Genomic DNA, 16218 nt, shown 5'->3' with positions numbered 1-16218 from the left:
TCTAATACTGCTGTTGCTCGCACTTCTATTATTTCTGTAGGCTCACATTTTGGCAGTGTTTAGGCATCCGGTATCCTCCTAATCCTTTAATTCCATGAGTGTGTATCATATCCAGGTCAGCACACTGTGTCATCTCACAGACTGTGTCATGCGTTGTTCACTGGAAGCCATTATTCTTACAAGAAACAATAGCCCTGGTATCTTTATCTTGAGAGAGTGTTAGGTCACAGAAGTCATAGTTACCAGCTGTCTGCTGGCTATTGGAACATCTATTTCCCCAGTAGAGCTGTTCTATCTCCTGACTGTGTTTCCTCCCTCCTCCCATTCTCCTGGTCCTATAAGAGTAAGTTAGGGTCAGATAGGGCAGACTACGGCAGTTTTGCACAACTGACCCTGGTTGAACTCTATTTATTTATGTAGTGGAGGCTCTCAGTAGATTTGCCAATGGTCATGGAGTTGGTTCTCAGTTTTGCTGAAGAAGAATTCAACTGGTCATGATTTGTGTAGCCAAGTACTCATGACAGTGCCAGCTTGCGTCAAAACAAAGGGAAGAATAGAAATGTCAGATGAGATCGTGGTTCTAAATAGTGGATAATTTAAATCAAATTTATACCTGTAAAATCAGCACTGAATTGTTCCTCAAAGATAAGATCATTCTAGACCTAATATGCATATATTTAGTGAACTTCTGCATTGTGTGTTGGTCTCTAAAAAGGGTGAGCTTGAGTGTGTGGGTGCATGGGAGGATAGGGCAGACCCTGCATTGGGAATTCGTTTTGGTGTAAATAACAATCATATTAGAATACTGCAGAACAAATGTTTTCCTTGACTTGCTGTTTGTTGTTGTTGAAGTAGTGCTTTTTTTCTGTATATTCTTATAAATTTCCATGTGTGTTTTAGAGGTCGGCCTTTAACTGTTTCCTATTCTCTCTGGTTATAAAGATCTTCCTTCCTAGAGCCAAGGTGGGATGTTGCTATTCTATTTTATCTTCCTCATCATCCAAACACAGACATTTGGATAATTTCTGAAATTTGTTAGTCTCACATTTGTTGTTAACCCCACATTTGTCAGTCCCACAGTAATGCAATGATTAATTATAGTGAACTGAATACCCTCTTGGAGTTATTTATAGTTTTAGGGCAGAACTTCTTAACTCTGTAATTATTAAAGCTCACAAGTGGCAGATACTAAGTAAACTGGATACTAGGAAAACAGAGGGTTTCTGTACTCTGAGCTAGGAAATGGGTCTCTTCATTTGTGTTTTGGGGTGGTGAGATTTTTCCCACTGGGAATATCTGTCTGTTCTTTTCTTGTACTACTTAGAAATGGCATAGCAGATGGACAGATGACTATCCTTTAGTGTCTTCCATTGAGGGAATTAGGAATTCAGGATTTGACAAATGACTCTTGCTGTGTTGCAGGCTATCATTATCTGTGTGAAGGTGGCTTTGGGGGCTCTGGTTTGTGGTCCACCTTATGGGTTAGGGATGCTTCCCTAAGGCCCACTTGGATTGCCTTAAAGTCATTACCTATGAGAAGGGTTAATCTGCCTTCTTCTTGGATGTCATCTGTTTTTTCCAGTCTGTCATTGGGTAACAGAAACCCTCAGTAAACGTGACAGTCCTCCCTTCTATTTACCGTCAAGTCCACTTGTTCCAGGATATCCCCATTAGTCTTACTCAAGCATTGCAGAATATTTTAGTTCATCACCTTATAATGCTTTCTGATGATAAGGTTTTGACCATTTCACTCTGAAATTTTTTTCCCCTCTAATGTTGAGCTGTTGTACTTTTAGTCTGTCTTTAGTGTCTAGTTGCAGAACAACATTCAGCCTCATTTTCTCATGCCTGCACATGCACCAATGCAACTAAAACTTAACAGCTTAGTTTTTGGGTACAGAAGAGCTACACTCATAGAAGAGGTCATAGCCGTGGGGCCGTGCAAAGTACTTTTTGTTGTTGTTTTGAAAAAGAGTAGTTAAATGATTATGTGATGAATTATGTAATGATAAAATACTTTGTGATAGATGACAGATATGAGCAAAGTCATTTCAAAACAATAGCGCCTATAGAGAAGGGATGAATGACACATCTTGTGATGGAGGAGCAGAGAGCTGCCTGGTCAGGTGCTCTGTGTTCTTCACATGAGTCGCCTGCAGAATGGCTCACCCATGACCTTGGACAAATCAAGTTCACCTCTGGTCTTCAGCCTCCCTCATCCTTCAGTGAGAAATTACAGTCAATGCCAAAATGTATCTTCATTATCTCTGCAGTGTGATATTATACGTTTAAAAGTATTCTTTTAACAATATCTCAACCTTGAAACACTTGACTAAATATAAAATTACTAGCAGATCATGCTCTGTAATTAAAGATAGAATCAAGTCATTCTAACACTGAAATGGGACAATAAAATCTGCTGTAAATTCATAGGTTTGGATAGATAAGAGTGTTATCTTTTCTCTTGTGTACATAATGGAGGTATTTCTCTGTTATTAAATAGCCTTGAAGGAGATAGATTCAACGTTTGCTGTTTTTCCTGCATCAGTGTTTTGCTGATGTATAGTACTCATTGACTGTATTCATAGATAAAAGAAGATCCCCGCCCCCCTTCTCTCCCGCACAAAGGCACTACCTTTATTCTGCTGGGTTTTTTGGTTATTTCTAATCACAAGTAATCGATTGTTTCTTGTTTTTCTGGGTCTGTTCTCTTTCTGCTGCTTTCTTGTCCTTCTTCTCCTTGGAGGAATGAATTAGGTATAATCTGCAGGAGTAAATATCAGGTGATGCATTCGATTTAATGATCATGTGGAATCAGTATGTACTCCCTTAACCATTCTACCACACAGATTTCTCTCATCCTTTTTTGAATGAATTATGATAGTTGGGAATTTCTGTGTAACACTTGTAGTGATATATTTTCTTTGCCCTTACTTTTAATTGTTTGGGATTTAAGGGAATTAAAACCACCCTCAACACCTCATTTGCAGTGTTTTAGCACATCTAAGGGATTGTATTGAGACGCCATCAGATCTTGTTTATTGGAGAAAGGCTATACTGGTTAAAAAGTTTCTAGCTTATCCTCAAAACAGTGGGATCTTTTGCATGTGTATTTTCTTTGTTGCATCTATGCAAGTATTTTTCCATTAGTTTGGAATCTAAGAATATTCTACTTAATAGATTAGTTATTCATATGCCAGCTAATTTCTTGTCATTTATGGTAGCAAACTGCATCTATCTGGCTGGGTTTCTTTCCCCCCTCGAGCAGAGCATTAAACACAGTTTGTTTTATCTCCGAGTTAGAGTGCCTACATCCCATATTGGAATGCCTGGATTCTAGTCTCACTCCTGCTTCAATCTCCAGCTTCTTGCCAGTGTGTACTTTAGGAGCCAGGAAGTGATGGGATGGCCCCAGTGTTTGGGTCCCTCCCACATGCTGAATTAGTTTCCGGTTCCATTGCAGGCATTTCAAAACTGAACCTGAGGATGCGAGTTCTCTGAGCAGTCCGCCTGCCTCTCATTCTCTTCTGCAGGCCTGCTCCACTAAAGATAGTGCTTGTTAGGACACTGGGCATAAACCCTCAGACCTCATGAAACTGAGCTGAGAGTTCATCTGAAGGCGAGTGAAATGTTTTGTGCTTCGGCAATCCCAGCACCTGGGAACATTCCAAACTGCTAAGGTGGTGCATTGTAAGCTTCACCTAGGAGCCTTTCTACACATCTCCCACTGGCCTCATCAGGGCCCATGTGGTTCTCTGCACCTCGTTTAACAAATCCCTTGTGCCTGCTGCTCAGATGGAATAAAGCCTGGTTTCAACACCCCTGCTTGCTGTCCAGGCAAGGTCCATCCCCACCATAAGCTTACTCCTCCCCTACATGCTGTTTGCCCTATACCCTAAAATAAAATTTTTTCTAGCTGACTGCACTACTTCTTTGAACCCTAAAAATCCTAAAAGGTAACAGTACTATCTTGAATATTCAGGCCTCAACAATGAAATTTTGTATCATCAGCTGTCTGTTGCCACTTAGCTTTGTAATTATTTTTCATAAAATTTAATATTGTACAATTACAGCCCAATTGAGGAGAGACTTACACATGGGATTATTTTGAAGACATTAAAACATTTTAATGAAATAGAATAAATGCTATAAATGCATTTATTTATATATTAATTAGCATAGGAACTTATGTGATTTGGTTGGGAGAAAATTTTTGGAACATCAGATTTAAATATCTTACTATATTACACTAATTGAATCATTTTTAGAAATGCTTTGATGTCTAACATTTCAAGCAGTTATTTTTCAAAGTAAGCAATATCACAAGAACATGGAGGATTTGGGGTTTCTATGCTCCCTGCAATGAAGACCCAACCCTTTTTGGAGCTGGAGAAAGTGGGCACACCCAAGTGGAATATAACTTTCAGTTACACCTCCCTGTCTTGCGCTTCACTGTAATCTCTGTGCATAGACTCCTGGAAAATGTTGCTTGGGCTGAGACAGATCATGGTTTTATTTGTTTCATGGTTTCCCATGTTATTTTCTCTCCTGTTGTGGTTTGCTCTGTTCCATGATTGATGAAGCTGCTGCTGGGAAAGGTTGGAACAGGTTGGGAGGAGTTCTGTCCCGTTTTGCAGGACTGTTCTGTGGCAGAAGCTGCAGGCACTGTTGCCAGACACAGGACAGGGGACATGCATGAGGAAGAATACTCCTTTCACCTCCTGTTCCCTCTTGTTGATTGATGATGCCAAGTACAGTGGCAAAGCCAAGAGTTGGCTTTAAGGCTTTCAGGTGTACAAATCAACTGAGAAAACACATTACTGTTTTTCTTAAAAGGTTGATGTTTTTATTTGAGAGGTGCAGAGGTAGGGAGGAGGAAGAGAGACAGGGAAAGCTTCCATATGCTGGTTCATTCCTTAAATAACTGCAACCACTGGAACCCGGAACTCAGTTTGAGTCTCCACGTAGATGGCAGGCACCTGTATATGTGCTGCCTCCTGGATGTGCAGTCACAGGAGACTGGGTTTGGGAGTTCAGAACTCCAGCCTAGGCTCTCTGAAATGGGGCATGGGTGTCCCAGCTGATACCATTAGCAAATGCCTGTTCCTGCTTTTGTTTGTAATGATGACTTGGATTTGACTTCTTAAATTACATTCAATCACAGACAATTAAAGGATCGAAAAACGGTGTTGGTAGGTGGGTCTGATTGTGTTCCTCACAGTGATGGCCTTAGACTTTCAGAACTACTAAGATACTGTAATCTAGTTGTGTAAGACATGTGTGTGCATATATATATATATATGTGTGTGTGTGTGAGTGTGTATACATATGTATGATATGTCATATACAGTGCACCTAAAATATTACTGTTTGCCAATGAATCTCTTTTTTTAAAAAAAGCATTTTATTGGTTTTCACTTCATTTAAAAAGCTGAAATATATAGAGAGAAGCTTATAGAGTCTGAAAGAGGTCTTCCATCTGCTACTTCACTCCCCAGATGTCTGTACTGGGTGGAAGCCAGGAGGCCAGAACTCAATCTAAATCTCAAGCACTTGGGTGTCAGGGACCCACATACCTGAGGCATCGTGCACTGCCCCCGGAGTATGCATTAGAAGAAGCTGGAATTGGAGGTATAGGTAGGGCTTGAGACTGGGCAGGCAGCATCCCAAGTGATGCCTTAACCGCTGTGCCAAACACTCTCAACTGCCCCCCTTGACTGGACCACCGTGCCAAATGCTAGCCAACTCAACCAACTCTGAAGAAAATGCCTCTTTCTCCTTGTGTTTCCTTACAATATTCCAGTATCGCTGTTTCATTCTCTGTTTTCCTCCTTATGTTATTTTTGAGGAAAATAACTACATGAACAACCTTACCTTACCAAGTAAAAGTCTTAAGACAGTTTCTGCAGAGGCTTAATTTTATGACATCATAACCAAGCAAGAAGGCTTGGGACACACATCGTGTTGTGTCAGCAAGTTCATGATGCTCCTTCACCCTTGACGAGTTCCCTGCTGCCTTGGAGGATTTCACATACCTCCACTTGCTATGGAATATCACTATTTGATTTCTGCTTCTTTTATCTTTAAATATGTTTATCCCCAGGTATCTATGGGAGACACATTCTATGATTGCCCATGAATAACAAAATCTGTGTATGCTCAATTCTCTCATACCAAATGACATAGAATTTACATAGAATCCATGCACATCTTTCGGTATAATTAAATCATCACTGGATTCTAACAGCTCCTAATACAGTGCCAGTAGTTCTGCTTTGGGGAGTAGTGACAGGGAGAAGGAGTCTGCAAACGTTCAGTATGAAATTCGTTGTTTTGAGCATTTCCATCCTTGGTTTGTTAAATCCATCAGTGCCAAAGCTCAGGAAAAAGTGAGTGTGGACTATATACATGGCTACAAACTCTGCTTAAGGCTGTTACAGAATGTATGCTTTCTTTATTTTTTAAAAAATGTTTCCCTGTATTCAAATTATCTAGAAATTTTCTCTTGCTAATCTTGCTTTCACTTGGATTATACTTGAATAAATTCAGATATCAAATCACATGAAGATAATTACAAACCTAAGTGGCAAGGGACAATTTTTGAATCATTTTTAAATAATACCTGACAGAATATTTGGCTTGTCACTCTTTCTTGAGTACTTTCTTCCTCACTTGATACTTTTCCTCTCAAAGAGGTAGTCATTTACTACATTATTGGTGTCTCACTTTTATAATAACAAAAGTTATTGTGTCATGTTTTGTGATTGAAAATCATATTCCAAAAAAAAGTTTATTGCTTTTACAAGAGCTTTGTTAAGCTTTTTCTTCCATTTCTTGGCTGACATTTGAAACTGTTGAGGTTTGTTTATTTTATTTATTTTTTAAAACGCTGCTACTTCCAGTATTTGGTTATTTATGAATATTGATTAAATTCACCATCATAGTGTTGCCAGTGCTTTGGAACTGAAGCCAGGGAAATGATGTTTCTAAAAATGCTGTAGTTTAACGTGCTTATCCCTGTGTCATTGAAGGAGTTTTTATTAAATGCTTTGATGGTACTGCATACATCTTAAAAGATGTGTTTGGTTCTGACTTGCATTTAGAAATACATATTTCACGTGATAGCCTTTGTAGATCATGTTGTGTGTGCTTCCTTTTTAGATTATGTTGCACTGTGGGAACGTGCCTGGAAGCTAGGCATTTCACCCTATTTCACGGAAAGAAAAAGTAATACATTGTAGTGCTTGGCTTAAAATCAGTGGTTCTCAGCCTTGGCCACATAAACTATCACCTGGAGCTTCTGAAAATGTTCATTCCTGGTTGGGATCAGTCTCCCCTGGGGTTAGGACCCAGTTATTGGTGGCTTTGGAAGCTCCCCTGTTGATGTCAGTGTGCAGCCAGGTGGAGATCCACTGTTCTAGAATAAAGCTAGGAGTAGTAAGGCCCCAGAGATGACTGCCCATGATGGTGGAGCATTGGCAGGTTTGATTTCCAGTTCCCAAAGGCCTATCAGGGCATTTTGCCACTATATAAGCAAGCAGATAACAAATTTGTTTAGGATTTACAGAAGCCGTTTAGTATAGTCTGATTTTTTGAATTCAAGACCCAATTAAACTTTTGTCTTCCAGGTAAAAATCTTTTTCCCCTAAGTGCTTTGTAATTCTCATGATCTCACTGATACAACTAACTAGGTTTTTAACTTTATACAGGTCTTTATTTTTGTAGCTGTCATGTAAATATACATATAATTAGATTGCTTATTCCAAAAAGAATTGGAGCCAGCTTTACAGTATATGTGAAATAGGAAAAGATATTCTGAATTAAACATGGGATGAAGCAGATAGGGAGAGTTGATGGGAGCAGCATTCGTTGGAGGAACGAAGGTGAAGTTTCATGGCCTCATGGTCTTGTCTTGCACTATAGGAGGCTCCTTGAGCCCACCTCACTCATGTGGCATGTACCACTGCTGCATCTCAGATCCGTCCTCTGTGTCTTTGAGGCTCAGATAGGGACATAAGACTGTTAAGATTGGTGACGTGCAAGGAAGGGACAGGGACTGCAGTGAGCCGAGAAAATCACCCTTCAGCCTAGGCTTTCTGCAGGGAATTCTGTAGCTCTTGTTTTCCTCATTTAACAAGGATCTTATGTGAATGTTAGTACTAACAGAGTGGTGACCAGAGGCTCAAAGACACTGGATAAAAATGGGCATTCAACCCAACAGGGATACCCATATCTGGTGCACATGAGAGTACCTGGGTTGAACACTGAGTCCATATTCTGTCCCCAGTTTTCTGCTAGTACACACCATGGGAGGAAATGGTGACAGCTCAGCTAGTTACACTCTTAATTCCACATTTGGGAGACATTGATTGAGTTCCTGGCTACTGGCTTTAGCTTGTCACTGTACATCCCTGACTGTTGAAGGCATTGGTAGTGTTGCTGGTATTGGCGGGGGGAACCAGTGAATGGCAAATCTCTTTTTTGGATTATCTTTTTCTCTTTGTGAAAACAAAAACAAAACACAGCACACATGCTGCAGAGTCTGCCTGGGTAATGAAGCTAGTAAATGGTAAGACCAAACTTCAAAGCCAGCTGTGACAGAGTGCAGCCCCGGAGGACCAGTTCCTTGTTAATTATCCTCCCTGCTTGCCCTCAATGTATTGTAGAGGAGAAATTATTTGCTTGGGAAAACAAAGCCCATGCAACAATGTAAGCAAATGCCATAACTATTCAAACTTTAGTTACTTTTTTCACTTTTTTAAGGTTTTTCTCTCTCTCTCTCTCTTTTTCCATCCCAGTTCTTCCTGTTTCTGGCATACAATACTTGTTTTTATTTTTCGCAGCAATTTTTCCTGTTTCCACATGAGAAGTCTATGACAGCCCTGACATGGCAAGTTTGGCAGAGGTAGAGACAGCAATATGGGTGTCCTCCTTTGGACTCCCTGACGTGGCTGTCAGCAGAGCCTCTGTTTTAACAGTTGGATCTGGGCATTTTAGCTGCCCCCTTGAAGGTTGGCTTTCACTCCTAGTGATTTTCACTTACAGTGATTTTCAGATGGGTGCAGATGATTCAGTGCTGCGCTGTGGTTTGGTTTTCACTTAGAAGATGCACTTGGCTGTTACTGCATTGGACTTCCAAAGGAGCCTTGTCTGGATTTCTGAGTTGTGTGATTTCTTCCAGTGCAGACCTTGTGTTTCCTGCCCTGGTGAACACTCTGCCTGGTCTGAAATTCAGAGCACTTTAGTACCCTATCTTCCTTACTTCCAGCTTTGCTTTCTTCCCTCCCTCTTGTGTCAGACCCCAGGCCTTGCCGAGAACCTGTCCTGTGTTCTCTCTGACAGAGGCCTTCAATGCAGTGTCCATGCCCCTTCCTCTCAGATGCACTCCTCCCTGGTGCCTCCCTGCAGAGCTCAGTCAGGTGCTTTGCCACTCCCAAGGCTGAGCCCTGGCTACATAGCCTCACCTCCCCTGGGAGCCTGGCACGGGAGCAGATGTTCAGGCTATCCCCCAGGGAGCTCCCCCAGCACTTCCCAGCATGGAGAGTTCTGCCAGATTAGGCTTCTCTCATGGACTGTGTGACCCAGTTAAGGTAACAGAGTCCTGGATCCCATTCATTCCATAAGAATTTTTTTAGTAAATATGTTCATCATGTCAATTTTCTCACTCTTGGGGTAATACTGTAGCTAATCTTCAAGGATAGGAGCAAAAAGGTTATATGTAGGGATGATCATCTTTGCCTAACCATGTGAATGAAGTTAGTGCATTAGGAAAAGCTTGTGTAATGTAATTGGGAGATTGTTGCCAAGAAATGATTCAAGTAGCAACCCATCATCACTGTTTTGAAAAGAAACCAGGCCAGGGGGCATAGTTTTGTAGGAAGAATTTTTCATCCAAGTAGTATTGACATGTTAGAGGATGGGTAGGAAGTACAATAGCTGAGTTGTGAGTTAGTGCCTTTCTGGGATGCTGGTGTTTTCAGGTGACAGCTTCACCTTCTGTGCCACAGTGCCAGTTCCTACTTATTTATTTTTTGTTTGGTTGGTTTTTTTAAGATGTATTTATTTTTATTGGAAACTCAGATATACAGAGAGGAGGAGAGACAAAGGAAGATCTTTTGTCCACTGATTCACTCCCCAAGAGGCTGCAATAGCTGGAGCTGAGCCAATCCAAAGCCAGGAGCCAGGAGCTTCTTCCAGGTCTCCCACATAGATTTAGGATCTCAAGGCCTTGGACTGTCCCCGACTGCGTTCCCAGGCAAGTAGGGAGCTGGAAGGGAAGTGGAGCAACCAGGACATGAACCAGCACCCATATGGTATTCTGGTGCGTGCAAGGCAAAGATTTTAGCAACTAGGTTACTGAGCCAGGTCCTCCCTATTTCTATTTTTTTAAAAAATAAAGAAATACTAAGTATTACGAAGGTTTTGTAATGGCATTATTAGTATCCCAGCATATTTGGGATTTTCTCCACAGTGTGTTTTTCTCTACACATGCAGTGGGTTTTGTCATGTCCTTAAGCAATACAGTATTAGAGCAAGATTGTTCAGTAAAAGGTTGGTGCAGGACTGGGGGATACTCCCTTCCCCACACCAAGGGATTCAGAGGAGCTGGGAAGAAGAATGTGAGATCCGGCAGGACCATGCAGATCCTCATGCAGGCCCCCCAGCCCTTCTTTGTTTCTGTGCTGCTGTTGTGGCTGTGTTGGTAGGAGCATGGCTGCTTCTTTTTGTTAGACCATGGTAAGTTATACTTTATTCAGAACAGTTGTGTGCAGATGCACATACACACACATACGCACACACACACAGTTTACCCTATGACTACCCATTTCGTATTTCATATCTTTGTTGAAAATATATTGTCCAAGATTTACAAAACTGGGCTTTTGTGATTATTGATTTTTAATTATATCTTGGGGTAATTTTCTGGATTTTGCTTTTGGGTAAAGAAGTTAGAGTGATTTTAAAATTTTTTAATTGAATGTTAACCTTGGGTATTTAGATGTTTGTTTTTTTCAAATAAATGTTTAAGCTGCGATACCAGCTATCTAAGTGCTAGAGTCTGAATAAATGTTTTCTTTGAGCATACCCCGCCTGGCTCTGCTTCCATGTAAAGGAATTTCTTTGCCCTGTAAGCACTTTTTTTAAAAAAAAAGTTAGGTGTTTTGACTAATTACTTAAAAATTTAGAGTTAGGAGGCATTCATCCACGCTTAGAAAATGGAGGTAATTCTGAACACACCTGTGTTCAGGAGGCATTGTTCTGTTCTGTGAACAGTGGGGGCATCTGTGTAGACTAGACCTTGCCTGCTTCTGCAGACCTCGTATTGGTCAGGGTGCTGCTTACGTGACACAGGAAGGTCTTGGGCCATCGTCTGTTTCTCATGGTGTCAGAATATAACTTGAGAAACACATGGAGACTGAATCCTAAATTCAGATCTTATTTGAAGGACAAGAGTTGTTGAATCAGAAAGTATCAGATCTAAAAAAAATCTGTAAGTAGATGAAGGGGATGGAAAAGGAATGATGTTTAATAAAAGCAGAAGTAGTATTAAATTTCCTCAGAGCTTATCTTTAGTAAAAAGTGCTTTAATAAAACATATGTTAGCCAGGTTATCTGATACAGAATCTTCCAGGTAATTTGAGAACTAGGTAGGACTGAGTATGCTAAGATAGCAGCCCAAGTGGAATGTTATGGCTTGATAACTTTGAATTAATTTAAAGTTAACTGGAAGCTCACAATTCTTGACAATATTTATGGGATGCATTCATACTCTTTTCTTTCATCATAAACACCCAGTAGCATGAGTGATTTTTCTTCAGTGACCTAGGTTATTCTGGTGATTTTTCAACAGCATCTTGAGATGAGTTTATGCTGGTCTGGTTCCTTTGGGAGTTACTGCTGGAATGAAGCATTGTGGGAATCTGACAGTGCCTTAAACCAACAGACCAAAACCATTTGATCTAAAGTATTGAAAAGAGAAGTCGCTTAAAGTTTTGTTGCTTCATGTGTTTATTTAAAACTTTTTCCTTTATATAAATATTTCCAAAATAACCACAAATTATTTGTTGTTAGTATGTATTCAGTTATTTATTGCATGGCTTCTCATGGCTTTAAGAGCTTTAAAAGTCCTACTGATTCCTTTCCAGTGAGATTCAGTATCTCATGTTTGCCAAGGTTATTTTACTTTCCTATCCCACTATATGTCTGTTGAAAAAATATTTTACTTATTTAAAGGGAAGGGGGATGGAGACAAAAGAAAGATTGAACCCATGAAGATGTGTTGTCTGCTGCTTCACTTCCCAAATGTGTACAACAAACAGGGCTGTACCACATTGAAACTGAGAGCCAGAAACTCAATATTAGGCTCCTGTAAGTGCAAAGACCCAAGTACATAATGTACAGGTCACATGTTGCTTCCCAGGGTGCACATCAGCAGGATTCTGGAATCAGGACCAGAGCTGGAACTTGAAGCCAGGCACTCCACTGTAGCTTATAGGTGTCCCAAGTGGTGTCTTGACTGCTGTACCAATCACCTGCCCTGCCCCCTTGCTCCCTTTGTTGGAGGATCTGCCAGAGAAGAGTTTGGCAAGTGATGTTCTTTAGCATCTCCTTATGTCTTCTCTCATACGTTGTCAGAGCAGTCCTGAGAACCAGAGAGGTTTCGTGTGCCCTGTTGGGTGAGGGAGGAGCTAAGTCCCACAAGTGGTGAGACTGGCATGTGGACCCCAGTCTCCTCCTGACTCACTGAGTTTTTGGGCCCCCTGTGGAGGGCTGGTCAGGTGGCAGGCACTCAGTCCTATGCAGAGTGGGGTGAAGTCTGTGGGGCACAGACTAACCTCAAATTCCTCTGCCCTGTGGTGGTGGGCCTCCTGCAGAGGAACCAACTGAAACAAATTTGAGCAAGACAGCTCAGTAGGTGTACTTTTGAGTAGGAAAGACAGCAGGTATTCCATTGGGTCTTGCTTGCTTTTGGTGCCCTGATTTTCACTCCTCAAGTACTATGTCATGTTTTGCTTTTCTTGTAGAAAGAGATTCAAGCCATGAGTCAGTGCAGCCATCCCAACGTAGTGACCTATTACACCTCTTTTGTGGTTAAAGATGAACTTTGGCTGGTCATGAAATTACTGAGCGGAGGTAAGTGGGTTTTGTTATTAATGTTTACTTCATGTCTTCCCACCTATCCCTCCCTTTCTATCCTATGTGTTGGTACCTGCAAATTGTGTGACTCAAGATTGGATCCCTACACTCCTGAGGTTGTGAGACTTGTTTGCAAGACTTGTCGCTGTCCAAGGAGCAAAGGCCATGTTTCCTAGTATTGAGACTCATTAAGCTTAATTTGGGTTAATGAACCTCATCATTTGGCATAATTTCCTAGGATATCCATGTTCCCTTCTTCATGCAGGCAGCAGCCCACGCTTCAGGGTGCAGTTGATGCCAGCTGAGCATCTAATGTCCCCCAGTTTGAACTGTGCTCTGTCCTCAGCCTTAGATGTCCTACCTTTCTTTTCCATGGCTCAAAGCCCGAGAGGTCTTGTGCACTCTGTCACTGGTGTCTTCTCTTAACCAGCCTCAAGCCTTGAATATGCTGCCACACTGCACTATTACTGCAGTGCTGCTTCTTAGAGGTTTTGGTGTCTGATACAGATAGATGTTCAGTAGCTGCAGTATCCAGTTTGTACTGGTGGCATGTGACTCTTGAACTCTGGAGATGAGGCTGATGCCACTGAGGGAAGGAGTTATGCTTCTGTTTAAATTGGCTTTTAACTCTCCTCATGTAGTTAGAGATGGTGATATGGATGGTAGAGATTGAAGCTGTGGATTTTACAGCCAAAGAACTGTCTAATGTACTTCAACTTAATTGAACCTGGCATTCAGTCACTACTCAGTAAATGCTGGTGCAATTGACGTGGAGGGAAAGACATGCTCAATTACTTGCTTGAACTTGAATCAAAAGTATTACTGTTTTCATCTTGTTGTGTTTCTAATGCATTTAAAAATTGTAGAAGTGAGATGAGAGAGATAAAGAATGTTTCTTCCATATGCTGATTCATTTCCCAAATGGTGATATTGGGCAGAACTGGGCCAGGCTGAAGCCAGGAGCTTGGAACTCCATTGGGTCATTGACATGGTGGCACTGCCCCAAGTACCTGAGCCATTATTTGCTAACTCCCAGAATGCATTGGCAAAAAGTTAGATTGGAAGCACAGAGGCTGGAATACAAACTGGCATGCTGATATGGGATACGGGATATGGGATGTGGGTATCACACACAATTCCCAACCCTTGTTGTTGCATTTGGGAAGGGAAGTTTCGCTTCTCACTAATCTCAGGTTTCCCAATGTTATGCAAGCCATTGATAATTTATTTTACAAAGCGCTTGTACATATTTTATTTTTTCATCATGTGTTAACATCAACATCAGAATGAAACTGAGAATGGTAACCATTAACTTTACTGAGTATTTACTTTGTTGCTGGATCCTGTTAATGGCAACTACTTACACCATCTCATATAATCTTGTCAGCATCCCTGAATAGGCCAATCCACCATTCTTATTTTTCAGAAAATAAGCCAAAATCTCCAAAGGAATTAAGCAGTTTTCCAAAAGTCACCCACATATAGGGACTATTGATGCTGGCATTTGAGACTGTAGGATCTATTGTCCCCCCAGTTTTGCTAAGCTGCTGGCATTATTACCTTTGTTTCACAGACACGAATGTTGAAACTTAGAAAGTCCTAATGGCTTGCTTAGCACTTCTTGCTCTCACTCTCGCTCTCTCTCACGTCACTCCCTGTGTCTATATCTGAGAGCTAGCAGAATTTATGGGTAGAGAAAGGACAAAACTAAAGCTAACCTAGTGGACTTTATATTATTTAACCCATTCTGATCGCTGGACCCAGTTCTAGCTAAGGCTGAATCAAGAAGGCATCTTACTATTATTTTCTTTCTTTCTTAAACTCTCCTGGATCAATAGGAGCCACACAATGAGAAGATGGAGGCATTGCCATTGGCTTGATTTTGTCTGGTGTCAGCTTCAGCAGGGTTTTAGGGCAGAACTTAGTTCTGTTCCCAGCCTTCGTCAGTCCTATTAGTTTTTGTGTCTCTGAGTGCTTTCACAGGTTTTTAATTAAGTGGAAAAGCCAGAGCAAAGCTGCTGGAGCTGGCTGCAGAGATGAGCACTGATACTGCCCTGTGTTCCCTGGAGGGCCCTGCTCTGCTCACAAGATCATCTTCATCCATTCTCTTCTCAAGGGCTTGCACCAGTGTAGCAGAGTCTCAGATCCTCTGTTTGGGCTGAAAATAACCCCTCATTTACCTTCAGCTTCTAGAAACTTGAGCTCACCCCCTGTCCTCTTTTCTGAGCACCTGGGATGAAGCTCATGGTCTTTTTACAAGAGTCTAAGTTAAGCTCCCTGGGCTTTGGTAAGAGTAATAGGCTAAACAGGTTTGCACACGTAAGGGGGATGTGGGCAGATGGTGCTTGCTTGTCTTCCAGCAGCCCAGATATGCGCGCATGCCCTATAAGCTGTATCCTTGTAGGATGAACACAGAGTCCTTGAATTACCATCTTTCTATATGACCGAAATATCCAAGAGTCAGTGAATATGTAGAAGTGTTTTTTCTCCTTTGTAATATTTTATTACATCAACTCTCTTAATGATGGGGAGTCTCATGCAGTCATATCTGATGTGGAAACTGAATCCTCTTAGCTAATCATTGAGAGCCTAGAGCCAGTTTCAGGTCTTGAGGTAAATCATTTGTTAACTCTTCAGCAATGTGGAACCCCCAGGTAATTTGGCTTTCCAAAGTGACCCAGAGGTTTGGAATATTAATGAATGTGTGTTGAAACTTGAATTCTCAGTGCCAAGGATACTAATCTATATATGGTAAGGAAGTACCAGCTACTTACCCGCTTGTTTCAGAAAGTCAGTTCATCCAGTTTCAGGTGAATGATCCTGAAAACTGACCAAGTCACAGGAAGGAGTCACAGGAAGGAGTTTGTTTCTAGCGAAATTCTGAAGGCAGTAGACTCCTGTTCCCTGCCTGCCCTCCCCACCTGGGTCTTAGGTACTGGGAACACACTGGGGCTTCCTCTTATTAATTCACTGCTCTCTGTTCTCCAGGTCTGGTCTGTCCATTCCTTTCTTTTTCAGTTCTCCCATCCTGAGCCCTCTTTGAAGTGTGTACCTCCTTGCATATACAGAAAACAGCCCTGA

General features: G+C 41.4%; 1 protein-coding gene across 2 annotated transcripts in view; it reads left to right on the top strand.

Annotated features, from left to right (window-relative positions):
- STK39 (serine/threonine kinase 39) overlaps positions 1-16218 on the top strand; it is a 296052-nt gene that overhangs the window by 74297 nt on the left and 205537 nt on the right. For both annotated transcript variants that reach the window (XM_040971673.1, XM_040971675.1), the window contains exon 3: positions 13026-13134. In XM_040971673.1, the coding sequence (XP_040827607.1) occupies positions 13026-13134 (109 nt within the window). The remainder of the gene's footprint in view (positions 1-13025; positions 13135-16218) is intronic.

This window comes from Ochotona curzoniae, unplaced genomic scaffold (genome assembly GCF_017591425.1).
Source record: "Ochotona curzoniae isolate NIBS_2020 unplaced genomic scaffold, NIBS_Ocur_1.0 contig_2210, whole genome shotgun sequence".
In the NCBI taxonomy this organism is placed as follows: domain Eukaryota; kingdom Metazoa; phylum Chordata; class Mammalia; order Lagomorpha; family Ochotonidae; genus Ochotona; species Ochotona curzoniae.
The sequence above is the reverse complement of the archived record's forward strand: the minus strand, read 5'-3'. Positions and strand labels throughout refer to the sequence as shown.